Source organism: Sphaeramia orbicularis, chromosome 2 (genome assembly GCF_902148855.1).
Source record: "Sphaeramia orbicularis chromosome 2, fSphaOr1.1, whole genome shotgun sequence".
Lineage (NCBI taxonomy): Eukaryota > Metazoa > Chordata > Actinopteri > Kurtiformes > Apogonidae > Sphaeramia > Sphaeramia orbicularis.
Genome location: NC_043958.1, coordinates 25,869,362 through 25,885,927, shown reverse-complemented (window position 1 = coordinate 25,885,927; position 16,566 = coordinate 25,869,362). Strand labels below are relative to the sequence as shown.

The 16,566-nt window shown below is 37.2% G+C and overlaps 2 protein-coding genes across 4 annotated transcripts in view; both read left to right on the top strand.

Annotated features, from left to right (window-relative positions):
- The window catches only part of LOC115435139 (OX-2 membrane glycoprotein-like), a 56,596-nt gene that overhangs the window by 30,957 nt on the left and 9,073 nt on the right, over positions 1–16,566 (top strand). The window lies entirely within an intron of this gene.
- LOC115435173 (OX-2 membrane glycoprotein-like) lies at positions 2,516–15,897 on the top strand. Of its 3 annotated transcripts, XM_030157435.1 has the most exons (8): positions 6,399–6,667; positions 9,257–9,589; positions 9,689–9,967; positions 10,044–10,082; positions 10,177–10,267; positions 10,403–10,471; positions 10,708–10,859; positions 15,790–15,897. In XM_030157435.1, exons 1-7 carry the CDS (start codon positions 6,613–6,615, stop codon positions 10,841–10,843), a joined length of 1,002 nt encoding a protein of 333 aa, XP_030013295.1. In that variant the 5' UTR covers positions 6,399–6,612; the 3' UTR covers positions 10,844–10,859; positions 15,790–15,897. The 3 variants fall into 3 exon arrangements, with proteins under 3 accessions (XP_030013285.1, XP_030013295.1, XP_030013276.1); XM_030157425.1 differs by lacking the exons at positions 6,399–6,667; positions 15,790–15,897 and adding an exon at positions 2,516–2,580 and having other exon boundaries at positions 10,708–12,433; XM_030157416.1 differs by lacking the exon at positions 15,790–15,897 and having other exon boundaries at positions 10,708–12,433.

Sequence of the window (16,566 nt, the reverse complement as noted above, 5' to 3'; positions counted from 1 at the left end):
GGGAGACACAGATGCACAACAAACTGAACTGGAACTGTTAAAAAGTAGAACAGCTGGTGTTAGTATAATTACAAATAACTAGAACTAATGTCCATAACTGTTAATACTACTACTACAAGTAAAAGTACTAACAGTGGATATACTACTACTGCAACTGTTAGTACCAATAATAGAAACCTCCACCATCTGTGTAACTATATAATAAACACTATCACAACTATGTGGATAAATGAGTGATGAGGATGAAGGCAGGAGAGAAGGACCACAGCAGCAGGTCCAGAGATGATCCAGGAAAAACCTGTGAGGACATAAAGTACAGAGACTCCAGGGAAGAAGTCAAGTCGGTAACATGTATTTGCTGGGGCGTGAATAGAGGAGGAGAGAGGAGGTCAGAGAAGAGGAGGAGCAGAGAGGAGGTCAGTGTATCATGATGAGTCTCCCAGTCTAAGCCTGTAGCAGCAGAACTAAGCCTGAGCCGCCCTAACTGTAAGCTTCATCCAAAAGGAGAGTTTTAAGTCCACTTTTAAAGATACGGACCGAGGCAGGGAGCTGGTTCCACAATAGAGGAGCTTGATAGCTGAAGGCTCTAGCTCCAGTCGTACTTTTGGAGATTCTATGAACCACCAGTAAGCCTACATGTTGAGAGCGTAGCGGTCTAGATGGATTGTATGGAACTAAAAGCTCTTTCAGATAAGTAGGTGCCTGGCCATAAAGGGCTTTGGAAGTGAGGAGGAGTATTTTAAAGTCTGTCCTAGTTTTTACAGGGAGCCAGTGCAGAGAAGCCAACACAGGACAAATATGGTCTCTGATACTGGTTCGAGTCAGTACAAGTGAAAGTTGTTTGGATGTTGAACGGGACTGTTCGGTTACGCAGTGCAACAGTAGAAAATTACATGTCATTCACTGAAAATATGTAGTTTTCTTTCTATTTTACGATAAAAATAAAGCTATAAAGACAGTATAATGTGCATGTGGTATATTTATTGATGTGATCACATTTTACTTAACCCTTTAACCCCTGAGCCATGATTCCAGGTAAACGTGCTGCTGTGAATTGTCTTCTGTTTCAGTGTCATAAAAGCTGCTGTGAGTATGGACTTGTGTTCCTTGTCTTCAGTGGTTGTACTTTGCTGTGTCTTTTAGGGTCAAAACGGTGGAATTAAAGAAAAAGACAAAGTGAGGAATTGAAGTTTGACAGGTTTTGACTAAATAAGGCACTCTGAATGTACATCAGTACGAGATTTAGGATGTTGAACATGAACTGTGAACTGGAACACACTGAACAAGAACAAGTATTTGAAGTTTGGCCCAGTAGTTTTTGTTTTTCTAAATCAGTCCAGCTGCTTTTTGGCACTTAATTGAACTCCAAAAAGTAGTTACATGGTCAAAACTCAGTAAAAAAAAAAAAAAAAAAAATTACAAAAAGAAAAATCACTACAACACTGTAAACAACAGTAAAGATGAAAAACCACAAGGAAAACAAAAAAAGCCAAAACCATCTATTTTTATAGTACGTCACTCTCACTCACTGATCTGTGTTTTGCCCCCCCCATTACACAGGCGGCGGGGGATGCACTGAGCATGCTCAGATATCTATGGAAAGACCAAGGTCTATTTGATCAACATGTTTGGAAATTTTTCCTATTGAGCAAACGGTTGAATTTTTATGAATATTTAAAATAAATCATACATTCAGAACACTCACCACAGACACATCAGAGGTTAAAGAGTTCATTCTGCCTATATCACAGGTGTCAAACATGCAGTCCGGGGGCCAAATCCGGCCCGCCAAAGGGTCTAGTCCGGCCCTTGGGATGAATTTGTGAAATGCAAAAATTACACTAAGATATTAACAATCCGTTTAGTTCAGGTTCCACATTCAGACCAATTTAAGCTCAAGTGGGCAGGACCAGTAAAATGCTATCATAATAATCAATAAATACTCACAATTCCAAATTTTTCTCTTTGTAAATGTAAATATTTTCATGTATTTACACTCAAATAAAGTATGATTTTGCAAAAAATGTGAATAACTTGAAATGCCTTAAGAGAAGTAAGGACAATTTTAACAATATTCTGCCTGATATTAAATGTTTTGTTTATTTGCAAATCCACTGTGATCTGTAAGTTATAATGTACATGTAGAAATGATAAACTGAGACAGAATATTGTTAAAATTACACTTATTTTTTCAGTTTGTTCATGTTTTTCACATCTTTTGAAAGGATAGTTAAAGATGTAAACCTTTTCATGATGTAAATTAACTTTTTTTCTCTAAAACATAGAGAAAAGTTCGGAGTTGAAATTATTTCTATACTAGTCTGTTATTATTTTACTGGTCAGGCCCACTGCAGATCAAATTTAGTCGAATCTGGCCCCTGAACTAAAATGAGTTTGACACCCCTGGTCTATATTAATAAACGTCAGATCATGGTTAACATTATTTGTCACTGATACCTGACCTTATGTTTCGATGCCAGCTGAGCTTAAGTGATAACGCATAAAACCTCCAGTACCACAAAAACATGACACACTGCACTGTTCTGTGTCTGCTTTTTTCTTCAGGAGCGTTTCTAGAAGGTAAGAATGGAATCGACAGATTCTGATCATGCAGATGCAGTTTCATGAAAATAAGAGATGGTTCGAAGACTCCAGAGGTGAAGCATTTATTTACAACGTTTTGTTTCTGAAACAAGCAGCAAGAATGACAGGAGATTTAGCAGAGTTTTTTTTAGCTTCACTAAAACAACAGTATGGTATGTCAGGTGGAAGGCAAGAGTTCAGGTATGAGTGTAAGATCAAATGCTGTGACTTCATTTTCCACTGCAAACAAATATTCTATTAGTTATTATTATGTATTATAACTTGGATAAATGTATCAGTTTACATTCCTTGTTAGATAGAAAAGGCATTGTTTGGTTATTTGACTTTTGGTTAACAGTACAAAGAGAGAGAGGGCTTTATTTGTTTGTATTCTTATTAGTATTTTCTCATATTTAGGTCATTTTTCCCATCTAGTTTAATATAAAACATTTGTGTATGATTGTCAGTGCACAGAGGGAGAGATGAAAGAAAAGAAGGAGAGGAAAGAGTGTAAGATCAGGAAGAACAACGTAAGAAAACAGACAGAATAGTGGCAAATCAGTAACTGTTCAGCTGAGAAAGAAAAACATTCCATTCACAATATAATTTTTTATATACATCATGGAAGTTTTGTGTTCTTCCTACATTAAATGCTTTGTAGAAGCATATGTACTCTTCACATATATTAGTGGACTTTATTCTGAACAGGACACAAGTTTATTTTTATTTATGTATTTGTATTATATAATACAGACAAGAACGAAAGAGGCAGAGACAAACATTGAAAATGTAAATGTCTGTTAATGTGTTTTACATGTTGTGCATTGAATTTCAAATAAAAGTCCAAAAAATAAATCCAAGGTTCATTTTTAGTATTTCTGGTGCTCACTATAGGGGCTGTTTTACTCCAGAAACATACATGTACTGTTTATGTGCATATGTTGAGGAGCTGCTGTATCAGAATGAGTTGGCCTTCTTCAGAAATTAGCGTTAGGATATATTTATTTTATGATTCCAATCCATTCCTCTTTTACTGTGGCTCAGCATTTAAACCAGGGGTGTCAAACTCATGTTAGTTCAAGGGCCACATAAAGCCCAATATGAGCTGTAGTGGGCCGGATCATTAAAATAATAACATAATAATACATAAACAATATCAATTCCAAAATTTGTATGTCTAATTTCTATGTTTTAGAGGGAAAAAAGGAAGATTACATTATTAAATTTTTTACATCTACAAACTATCCTTAAAAAAATGTGGAAAAACATGAACAAACCATGACCAAAATGAAATTTATTAAGAAAAAAAGTGTAATTTTAACAATTTATGCCATTATTTGGCCTCAGCTTCTCATTTTCACATGTTCATTACAACATACAGATCACAGTGGATCTACAAATACACAAAACATTTAATAACAGACAGAATATTGGTACAATTACTCTTAAATCTCTTAAGACACTTCAGGTTGTTCATGTTTGTTCAGGTTTTTCACATTTTTTGTAAAAAGCTAGTCTGTAAATGTTAACATTTTTGTGTAGTTTTACTTTTTTTTTTTACACTAAAAAAAAGAGAAACGTATGTGGTTTTCGTTATTTGTAGTTTATTATGATAGTATTTTGCTGGTCTGACCCACTTTTAATGGAATTGAACTAAATTTATTTTGACATCCTTGATCGTTGATATCTTCAGTGTAATTTTTTTATTTCAGTAATTCATCCTGCGGGCCAGATTGGACCCTTTGGCGAGCCAGTTTTGGCCCCCGGGCCGCATGTTTGACACCCTTGATTTAAACTTTTATCAGATTTGATGGTTTAGTCACAGAATTCCCCCTACCCCGAAAATGCTATGCTTTTCTTTCACAAATGTGGGAATGAAGGTCTGAAATTGTGTTAATCTACACAAAACAGTGAAATTTCTTTTGCATAGTTGCAGGACTCTGGGTGCTCAGCTCCCCTAAACCTCTGATCCTAGATCAGCCCCTGGGTTAACTTCATTGATTGCTTCATATCAGCACTATTAATATATTAATAAGTGCTGTGGGTGCTGCACTTATGAGACACACTGGTTTAATATTCCCAGAGGAAATATGAACACAAATGTCTGTCCATTCAGGATTTAAGGGTCTATTTTCACTATCAACATCTTTTGCTTAGTTTTTATAGATCGTCATTTCCTTTTACGTCACTTCACTGGTCTCACTCCACCTGTTTTCTGGATTCTTAATAGGGTATGAGATGCTTCGATCAGGCAAGCTGCCACACGACACATTCCAGATGATACTGTCTGGCACTGAAGCAACCTCACCGGTTCACATAGAAGTGTCCCACCACCGGCTGTAGGTCCGGGTTCCATATGGGACAGCTTCTGGGTCCGGTCTGGTAGTGACCTCTGCAATAAAGCATAAAATGTCGCAAATTTATCAATCACGTCACAAGAGTCATAAAATGTAGAATTCACAGTGAAAGTACTACCGTAAACTGTCATGTTGGACTGTTCCATTAGGCGGTGAAACAGATGAAACTTACGCATGACGTGATGTAAATATAAAGGTTTAAAGATCAAAACAACACATATACATATCATACTTTATAGAGAATTCTCCACTTAAATTCAATATTTATTCTGAATATTTATATTTGTTCATGACATAACGTTTGACATAATTATTTCCATATCAATGACCCACATTTAAAACCTATTTGCCAAGGACGTGCGCAGGATTATAGAGGGGCAGGGGCTCAAAGTCACAAAAGAGCAGTATGAGTGCGCCAAATTTTTTTCAGGGCTTAATAACACAATATGTGGCTTAATGTAAAATTAATAAAATAGCCATAGATAACAACAACAACATAGCTGTGTATATTGTGTAGCTGTGAGTGATGCACTTGCTGTTTCTCTTGTGTCATCAAATTATTGTCAAAATGTATCATAATACTGAGGTTTGGAGGACACGCGATTCAGCTGCAATTCTACAAAGCTATAAAACATTGGCTTATCAGGCTATATATTGTTGAAGATAAAGATTGTAACACATGAACATTCAACTGTGAAACATTGAACATTGACAAAAATATAGAAATAAATACTAGAAAAACAGTCCTGTTTAGTCTGTAGTTCAGCCTGCATGCCTACAGGACTGCAGTCAACATGTTGATCTCAATGATTTGTTGTTGATGTAGCATAGCTAACATAGTCTGAGACCTGAGATGAGCTACACAATAAACTAGAACAATTTCCCAACTCCCCAAAACTGAGTCATAACTTCCAAACTGGTAAGCTAAGGCTAATATGATATTTTCCCAAGGTGCACATTAACACAGCTTTCATTTAAATAGTAATAATAATAATAATAAAAAAATAAATAAAAAAAATAGTCCAGGCTCCACATAAAACAGTCCTACTGTGACTGCTGTTTGAGTTTCCTGTTCCTACTGTAGACACATTCACAGCAGCAAAGGCAAAATAAACTCAATATCTGGACATACATGTAAATTGTCAGTAAAATCAAGTGGAGTGGATGATTCCTCCTGTTTCCGCTGTGATTCAATACATTCAAGTAATTTTAGGGGGGGCTTGATAGGCCACAAAGGTTGAAGTCAATCCACTGTTCTGTCTCATCTGTGCAGGAGTTACACATAGACTGGAGATGTGACCACAGTTTGTACCTCTCTCTCTCTCTCTCTCTCTCTCTCTCTCTCTCTCTCTCCGTACATGCATGTGAGCGTGCAGCATAGGGAAGCCCCGCCCCTCAGTGAGAGACAGCAGACAGACAAGCATCAGACTCAACACACAGACAATACCATGACGCGCTATAACTAGGAAGTGCGTACGGTAGATAACCGTGGCGTTTTTATACAGCTGTTTTCTTTTACAACTAAAAGGGCACTTTTTCTTCGAGGCAAAAAGGGCAGGGGCTCAAGCTCCCTTTGTGCACTATGTATGCACGTGCCTGCTATTTGGTTCTGACCACCTGGTTTAGCTGAAGTTGTTTATTCGGGCGATTGTGATTTAAAGCCACTGAAAACATGTCCCATCAACGAGTTGTGTGTCTTCTTCTGTGCTTTGGAGCCGTCGTTAAAGGTCAGATACAAATGCATTTCACTCTATTTAATAGTAAATAGATAGTTTTGAAGTCTGTGTTTGGTGTTGATAGGATGACATTAACTCAGGGAAGTTTTGTTTTCTTGCATCTGTAATGAGCCCCTCCTCCATCATCAGCTGTGGTAGAACTGTTCCCACTGATATGGAGGCTGAAGCTAAGGATAGAAATAAAAGCAGCTGAGTTTGTGTGAACAAATACTTCCAATAGGCATGGGCTGAATATTCAGTAATAATGTGTGTACAGTAGATAAAAAGAAGGTACACAAATGCAAATGACTGGCTGAGGAATATTAATGAAAAAATAAACAACAAAAAAATATTGTGGCATGTTTGCCACAGTGCATTATGGTAGTGGGTACTATGTTGTAAATGTGTTATTTTTATGCTCAAGAATTCAGCGGGGTTGTTGTGTTAGTACTAGTTTTGACTTAATATGTGTATGGCAATGCTTATTGGACTTTTTGTTTATTTTTTTCTGTATTTTTTGTAATTTGTAAAGTTGCACCCTGAGTGAGTGCCATTGGCAGAACAATCTGTATCCTGTTGTGATATTTTGTTCCTAAATTGTTCTGGTGTCATCATGCCAATGATGCAATTCTTTATGAAGAATTATATTATTAGAAATATTAGAATTATTATTGTGTCAATGACTTATGTATGACTCAACACTGTTGACATTTAAATTTAACAAAGACTATAAACTGCAGACTTGCAGTTCCTTTCTCCTGTTCAAATATCATGGATGTCACAATGTTATTAGTGGTCAAATCTGGCAAAGACTGCAACCTTTCATACACTTTGTGATACAGTTTTTACTTCCTTTCCAACTCTAACCCATGTCACAATACTATTACATTTAAATATGACATCAATGTACTTTCAAATAACTTACATATTTCAGCAGCATTAAATAAATGTATTATGGAATTACTTTGTGATTATTACTGTCATTGCTGGTATTTTAAATATGCCTTATATCAGTACAGTTAATACAATGAAGATTGAGTAACTTACCACATAAACACATAATTCTACAGAAGACATCCTACACTGACTCACTGATTTCTAAAGAGCAATAACGTGACTATGACTATGCTGGTTTTACTGGTGAATCAGTGTTGTAGAAGATGACGGTGTTTGTATTTTACCTGTGTGAAGTTGGCCCCCCACCCAATGAAAATCTCTGGATAAATATTCTCATTTGTTTGTGCTTCGTTAGTGCTGGTTTGTGCAGTTAAAATTTTCATTTCTGCTATTATAGTTTTATAGATATTAGAAGATTTCTTTTCAGCTGATTGGCCAGAAATCAGATTTTGCAGAGGGTTGTAAATCCTATGCTGAGAAGCTAAAACTTGGAAAAACATGCAATATTAGATGTGAAATTCCTACACCACTAACTTTTTTTCCACAGGTGTACTTCAGGTTCAAACCTGTCCACCCCCCACTAGTGGTAAAATTGTCAAGTCTCATGATGCTCCATTTACATAAATTGGGAACAAAACTACTGAACAAAACACTTACTTTGCATTGCTTTTTTATTGAAATTTCAAACATTGTTGACAGGACAACTCTACCAGGTAAACAAGGAAGAGGCATCAACAGGTTATGATCACGTAAGACCATCATGACAGCTGTGATTAACACAGTAAAAGCAATGTGGAATCCAGTGCAAATGTAGCTCCTGTAAAAATACATTAAAGACCATTTCGGGTGAATTTGTAGCGGGGGGGGTGCACAACGTCATCGGCTGAAAATAAATGTAATATCTATAAAACCATAACAGCGCAAACAAAATTTTTAAACAGCACTAACTAGCACAAACAAACACAAACATTTCCACTCAATTTAGAGGAAGTGGGGGGGCTGTGTGACGTCATCGGCTGAAAATAAATCTATAAAACCATAATAGCACAAACGACAATTTTAATTGCACAAACCAGCACTAACGAAGCACAAACAAACGCCAGTATTTTGGTTAATTTTGGAGCAAGTGGGGGGGCTGCCTGATCTCTGAATGACCTATAAAAGAATTGTTAATAACTCAATAACTATAATAACACAAACAAAATTTTTAACTGCACAAACCAGCACTAACGAAGCACAAGCGAATGAGAATATTTATCCAGAGATTTTCGTTGGGTGGGGGGCCAACTTCACGCAGGTTTCCATTTTCACTACGGAGCCTCTGAACGTCCAAATGGGTCATATCTGATGACCATGAAAGATGACAAACTGCATTTTACACCAATTATTTGCATGTGTTGATAGGATTAGTGGATCAACAGGTATTAAACCATTTAGATCAGTAGATGGTTTTGGTCACTGGTGGATGTTTGGGTCTTTATGGGTTAAACCTGTAAAAGCAAACATGTCATATGTCTTTTCTCTGATTTTTTTTCTTTTTTTTTATTCTTCCTCATATTTCCACATAAGTAAACACTTATGGCTCTGAGAGACTCATTTATGAGATGTCTTTACTTATCACTACTTTGTGAGAGTCATTTAATTTATTCCCAAACTGTATTTGCTCAAAACATTACATATTTATTTGTGTTTTCCTTCATTCAGGTGTAAATGCTCAGGTTCGGAATACTTCAGTGAAGGTAGGAGGTGAAGCCTTCCTCAACTGTCATCTCATGAAATCTGAAGATGTTGTACGAGTCACATGGCAGAAGATTTCACCTCAGATTAATCTGGCCATCAGTGACAAGTACTTTAACCAAACAGTCAATCCAGTGTTCAGAGACAAGGTGGAGTTTAAAGATGCTGGACTGCAGAACAGCACCATAATTATCAAGAATGTGAAGCAGCAGGATGAAGGATGTTATAACTGTCTGTTTAACATCCAACACCAGAGGGCTATCATCTGCAAAACCTACAAAACCTGCCTCGAGATCTATGGTAAAAACCTTCCTGCATCATTGAATGTGTGTTTCTTGATACCAGTGGAAATTCCTGCTCTTTAACCCATTCATGTATGTTCATGTGTTTTCCTTGCAGAGCTGAATGAACCTGTTCTACATGTCAGTAAATCGTCCTCTACTGCAGAGTTCATTGTGTCCTGTTCAGCCACTGGTCAACCTGCTCCCACTGTCACTCTGAGTGTCCAGGGACAAAACTTTTCACACACCAGTACCGTCAGAGTCCCCAACACTAACGGTACAGTGACGGTCAACACTACAGCTGTACTGTCAGGTCTGCACAGAACCAGTACTAGAGTTAGATGTTCAGTCCGACTGGCCTTTGGTTCTGAGACAGAGGTGTTTACAACCATTCCTGGTAAGAAATGTTTTCAAAGACACACACTTATAGTCTGGTGATTAGTTTCTTTTCATGGTTTGTTTTTTTTCCCCAGGTTTTGATGAGGAACGTTCACCCAGTGACAGTGATGACAGTAAGTTCAGTCCACATGGACTCAGACCACTAACTCTTCTGTTATGTTGTTACTTTATAAATGTTAAAGGTTTGTTTTCCTTTTTTTCTCACAGGTTTGACCAGGATCAGAGTGCCTGTGGTTCTGGTCTGTGCTGGTGCTGTTGCTGTCGTCATCACATCTTTGTTCAAAAAACATATGAAATGGTACTTTTCATGTTTCAACTCAGTGTCCACTTTTTATAATTATTAACTTGGGTGATTCACTGAGACAGATGTTTAACACCACACACAGATACATCACTGACACATGCTGAACTTGGACTTTTCTTCATCTTTCAGTCTTTCTCACAGTGACCATGAGGAGAATGAAGATGAGGAAGTGGGAATGGAACTCAAAGACACTCACAAGTAAGTCTTTATAATATATTTATAATAGAATTGTACAGGATTTATGGTTTAATATTTCATCTGTGAAACTTTGCAAAATCAAATTCAGGTGCAGTCCACATTTCATGATTTCATACTGAATATTCAGCTGTTGTTTCCATAGTAACGGCTGCTCAGTTTTATTTCGCAACAGAAATACTGTACAAATAACATTACAGTAAAGTGCTTGTAATTCTACTGTGTTTTTGCTGGACCAGAACGCCATCAACCAGAACACCGCTGAAGGAGGAGAATGAAGTAACTTCCACTGATTCTTTGAGGCAGAGGGGATCTGCTGAGGAGCATCAACCAAGGGCCAACCCAGAGCAGAAAACCCCAGCAGTAAAAGACTGAATCTGTAGTGTCAAAAGTAAGAAGACTTGGTTGAACATCTTTAAAGGTCCTGTGCACACGTTCTATGTGATCTTGAAAAAGTCTCATTTTTATATAGTAGACTGTAGTCTGCAATTTATAATGAGATTATCAGCACCAAAATAGGTTATATCCAAATGCTGTTTCCAGCTTCCCTGGTCGGGTCGGACAAGACTGGACTGATTTATGGCAGACTTACATCACTATGACAACACCACACAGACTGGCAGAGTTTAGCTGTGAGAAGTAAGCTGAACGAGTGAGGAGTAAAATCTGTCCTTTTTCCTAAAGAAAGGGATTTCTGGGATTTATTTTGTTGTAATGGTGGACACTGGAACTGGAGCTGGACTGGCAGAAAGCTGGCTAAAACACCAGTAAACCTCTGCATTGCTTAGAACCGATGGAGAGAACTAAGGGAGTTAAAAGGAAAGAAAACAAATCTGGAGTTGGCCGTCTTCCTTCTAGACAGGTGTAGAATGCTCATTTTGTTCAAACATTTGCTTTGAACATTGTATTTTACTACAGTGGCTGTTGGTAGCTCAGTCAAACACTTAGTAAACACTTCTGCATTAGCCGCAGGGCTAGCTCTGTGACGTCGATAATATGTTTTATTTGGAACATTGTTTCAGTCACAAACTTAGGCTGTGGTCAAGCCAGCCCTGATTCTCCTCTGCATGGTCCAGCCAGCCCCTAGTGCAGGCATCACCAAATGGAAGACCTCGGGCCGAACCTTTGACCAATCTCTGATAAATTCATGAGAATAGATCATTTTCATTAAGTATTTTTTCCGACTGTGGCGGCTATAGACAGCAGGTGCTGCTACTCCAGTTAATACGACAACAGCTTCACTCAGATGAGCCAATCAAATCGTTTGTTTACTCTGCGTGGCACACACACCAGAACAGAGAGGAAGAGACAGTGATGACAGCATGTCTCACTCCAAAACAAGGAAAGTTGATGCGGGAAACTGTTGTTTTTAGGGCGATTTCACACTGTGTACCCAAGTCTGTACAGTATTTGAATACATTCACACCTTTCCTGCAGATGTTACATTCACAAGCATGTACCACGGCCCATGCCCAAGTATGAGTGGGTGTTACAGGGCTGAAACAACAGGTGGAGGTGTGGAAGGAATTCTGTCGCTATTCAACAAACGTGGAAGTCAGTAGAAGACCTTACCTATCTGTTATTAGCCTGTTTTGAGGCAAAGAGCTTATTCACCTCTGTTTACACTTTATTTATTTTGTACTGAGGTTTGTGTTTTCTTTAATCTGAAATAAAGGCCTTCAGTGTATTTTCCTGGGACTACTTTTACTTGTGGTAAAAGATCTAGCTCTGCAGTCTGATAAACATTCCCTGCAATGAAAATTGACAATAAGTATTGTTGAAACCCTTTGAAAATGTGGACATAGGGGAAGGCACAAAGACACAAGTTGGACTTCGGTTTGGGCATTTTACTTGCAGGAAATTTTAATAACTGGACCTCAGTGATTTTTAATCGAATACCCCTGCCCTAGTGTTTTTCATGTGCACTATTTATCTGATAATTACATTAAAGTAAGTTGGATAAAATGGTTTTAAGGCATTTTTTTATCATGAAATGAAATTGTTTTCCTCCAATCTGGTATTTTTGGTATTATTACTTCATTTACTATCAGCACAACAAACACTATGAACTACTTTTACTGTGTACTTTTGGAGTAATCATACTCCTAAATCCCCTCCAGGCTACCAAAGTGTTCTCATGTGAAATAGTATAAAAGACTAAATTCAATGCTGAATAAAATAAGTTTTTCCAATAAGCACCTCATGAATCTAGTATATTTGGTATTAGTACTTCATATACTATTGGCACAAAAACTATGAAGTACTTTTACTTGAAATACTTTCTGGTTTTCAAACATTTAATTTTAGCTTCTTTTTATTTGGAATTATTAGTTTTTATCATATTCATGACATTCTACTCACCTTTTTAATTTTAATACATTTAATATTTTGCACAAAATGCAGGGATGGTATGGGTTCTTGAAATCCTTGAAAATGTCTGAATTTCAATGTTCAATCAAATTTTTATTTATATAGCGCTAAATCATAACAAAAGTTGTCTAATGACACTTTCCTTTTAGAACTAGTTGAAACCAGACTCTTAAGCCAATTCACAGACACTAACAGAATCCTCCAGGAGCAAACAGCTGGTGTTAGTGTAGAGGAAAAACATCCTTTTAACAGGCAGAGACCTGGAGCAGACCCTGACTCCTGGAGGATGGTCATCTGCCTTGACCAGTTGAGGTTAAAGAGAGAGGGTTAAAGGAAGAGAAAGAGAGAGAGACTGGGGGAGGGGGGAGACACATAGATGCACAACAAACTGAACTGGAACTGTTAAAAAGTAGAACAGCTGGTGTTAGTATAATTACAAATAACTAGAACTAATGTCCATAACTGTTAATACTACTACTACTACAAGTAAAAGTACTAACAGTGGATATACTACTACTGCAACTGTTAGTACCAATAATAGAAACCTCCACCATCTATGGAACTATATAATAAACACTATCACAACTATGTGGATAAATGAGTGATGAGGATGAAGGCAGGAGAGAAGGACCACAGCAGCAGGTCCAGAGATGATCCAGGAAAAACCTGTCAGGACATAAAATACAGAGACTCCGGGGAAGAAGTCAAGTCGGTAACATGTGTTTGCTGGGGTGTGAATAGAGGAGGAGAGAGGAGGTCAGAGAAGAGGAGGAGCAGAGAGGAGGTCAGTGTATCATGATGAGTCTCCCAGTCTAAGCCTGTAGCAGCAGAACTAAGCCTGAGCCGCCCTAACTGTAAACTTCATCCAAAAGGAATGTTTAAAGCCCACTTTTAAAGACAGGGTGTCTGCCTCCCGGACCGAGGCAGGGAGCTGGTTCAACAATAGAGGAGCTTGATAGCTGAAGGCTCTAGCTCCTGTCGTACTTTTGGAGATTCTATGAACCACCAGTAAGCCTACATGTTGAGAGCGTAGCGGTCTAGATGGATTGTATGGAACTAAAAGCTCTTTCAGATCAGTAGGTGCCTGGCCATAAAGGACTTTGGAAGTGAGGAGGAGTATTTTAAAGTCTGTCCTAGTTTTTACAGGGAGCCAGTGCAGAGAAGCCAACACAGGACAAATATGGTCTCTGATACTGGTTCGAGTCAGTACAAGTGAAAGTTATTTGGATGTTGAACGGGACTGTTCGGTTACGCAGTGCAACAGTAGAAAATTACACGTCATTCACTGAAAATATGTAGTTTTCTTTCTATTTTACGATAAAAATAAAGCTATAAAGACAGTATAATGTGCATGTGGTATATTTATTGATGTGATCACATTTTACTTAACCCTTTAACCCCTGAGCCATGATTCCAGGTAAACATGCTGCTGTGAATTGTCTTCTGTTTCAGTGTCATAAAAGCTGCTGTGAGTATGGACTTGTGTTCCTTGTCTTCAGTGGTTGTACTTTGCTGTGTCTTTTAGGGTCAAAACGGTGGAATTAAAGAAAAAGACAAAGTGAGGAATTGAAGTTTGACAGGTTTTGACTAAATAAGGCACTCAGAATGTACATCAGTACGAGATTTAGGATGTTGAACATGAACTGTGAACTGGAACACACTGAACAAGAACAAGTATTTGAAGTTTGGCCCAGTAGTTTTTGTTTTTTCTAAATCAGTCCAGGTGCTTTTTGGCACTTAATTGAACTCCAAAAAGTAGTTACACGGTCAAAACTCAGTAAAAAAAAAAAAAAAAAAAAAAATTACAAAAAGAAAAATCACTACAACACTGTAAACAACAGTAAAGATGAAAAACCACAAGGAAAACAAAAAAAGCCAAAACCATCTATTTTTATAGTACGTCACTCTCACTCACTGATCTGTGTTTTGCCCCCCCCATTACACAGGCGGCGGGGGATGCACTGAGCATGCTCAGATGTCTATGGAAAGACCAAGGTCTATTTGATCAACATGTTTGGAAATTTTTCCTATTGAGCAAACGGTTGAATTTTTATGAATATTTAAAATAAATCATACATTCAGAACACTCACCACAGACACATCAGAGGTTAAAGAGTTCATTCTGTTTATATCACAGGTGTCAAACATGCAGTCCGGGGGCCAAATCCGGCCCGCCAAAGGGTCTAGTCCGGCCCTTGGGATGAATTTGTGAAATGCAAAAATTACACTAAGATATTAACAATCCGTTTAGTTCAGGTTCCACATTCAGACCAATTTAAGCTCAAGTGGGCAGGACCAGTAAAATGCTATCATAATAATCAATAAATACTCACAATTCCAAATTTTTCTCTTTGTAAATGTAAATATTTTCATGTATTTACACTCAAATAAAGTATGATTTTGCAAAAAATGTGAATAACTTGAAATGCCTTAAGAGAAGTAAGGACAATTTTAACAATATTCTGCCTGATATTAAATGTTTTGTTTATTTGCAAATCCACTGTGATCTGTAAGTTATAATGTACATGTAGAAATGATAAACTGAGACAGAATATTGTTAAAATTACACTTATTTTTTCAGTTTGTTCATGTTTTTCACATCTTTTGAAAGGATAGTTAAAGATGTAAACCTTTTCATGATGTAAATTAACTTTTTTTCTCTAAAACATAGAGAAAAGTTCGGAGTTGAAATTATTTCTATACTAGTCTGTTATTATTTTATTGGTCAGGCCCACTGCAGATCAAATTTAGTCGAATCTGGCCCCTGAACTAAAATGAGTTTGACACCCCTGGTCTATATTAATAAACGTCAGATCATGGTTAACATTATTTGTCACTGATACCTGACCTTATGTTTCGGTGTCAGCTGAGCTGAAGTGATAACACACAAAGCCTCCAGTACCACAAAAACATGACACACTGCACTGTTCTGTGTCTGCTTTTTTCTTCAGGAGTGTGTCTACAAGGTAAGAATGGAATCGACAGATTCTGATCATGCAGATGCAGTTTCATGAAAATAAGAGATGGTTCGAAGACTCCAGAGGTGAAGCATTTATCCACAATGTTTTGTTTCTGAAACAAGCAGCAAGAATGACAGGAGATTTAGCAGAGTTTTTTTTTTAGCTTCACCAAGCTTCAAGAACAGTATGGTATGTCAGGTGGAAGGCAAGAGTTCAGATATGAGTGTAAGATCAAATGGTGTGAGTTCATTTTCCACTGCAAACAAATATTCTATTAGTTATTATTATGTATTATAATTTGGATAAATGCATCAGTTTATATCTCTTATTAGATAGAAAAGGCATTGTTTGGTTATTTGACTTTTGGTTAACAGTACAAAGAGAGAGAGGACTTTATTTATTAGTATTCTTATTAGTATTTTCTCTTATTTAGGTCATTTTTCCATCAACTTGAAAACAATATATTTGTGTATGATTGTCAGTGCAAAGAGGGAGAGATGAAAGAAAAGAAGGAGAGGAAAGAGTGTAAGATCAGGAAGAACAACGTAAGAAAACAGACAGAATAGTGGCAAATCAGTAACTGTTCAGCTGAGAAAGAAAAATATTCCATTCACAATATAATTTTACATATACATCATGGAAGTTTTGTGTTCTTCCTACATTAAATGCTTTGTAGAAGCATATGTACTCTTCACATATATTAGTGGACTTTATTCTGAACAGGACATGAGTTTATTTTTATTTATGTATTTGTATTATATAATACAG

Coding starts and splice junctions, on each gene's coding strand:
- LOC115435173 (XM_030157435.1), top strand. CDS start 6,613: ATGTCCCATCAACGAGTTGTGTGTCTTCTTCTGTGCTTTGGAGCCGTC. Junction 9,590..9,688: donor AACCTGCCTCGAGATCTATG/GTAAAAACCTTC, acceptor TTTTCCTTGCAG/AGCTGAATGAACCTGTTCTA. Junction 9,968..10,043: donor GGTGTTTACAACCATTCCTG/GTAAGAAATGTT, acceptor TTTTTTCCCCAG/GTTTTGATGAGGAACGTTCA.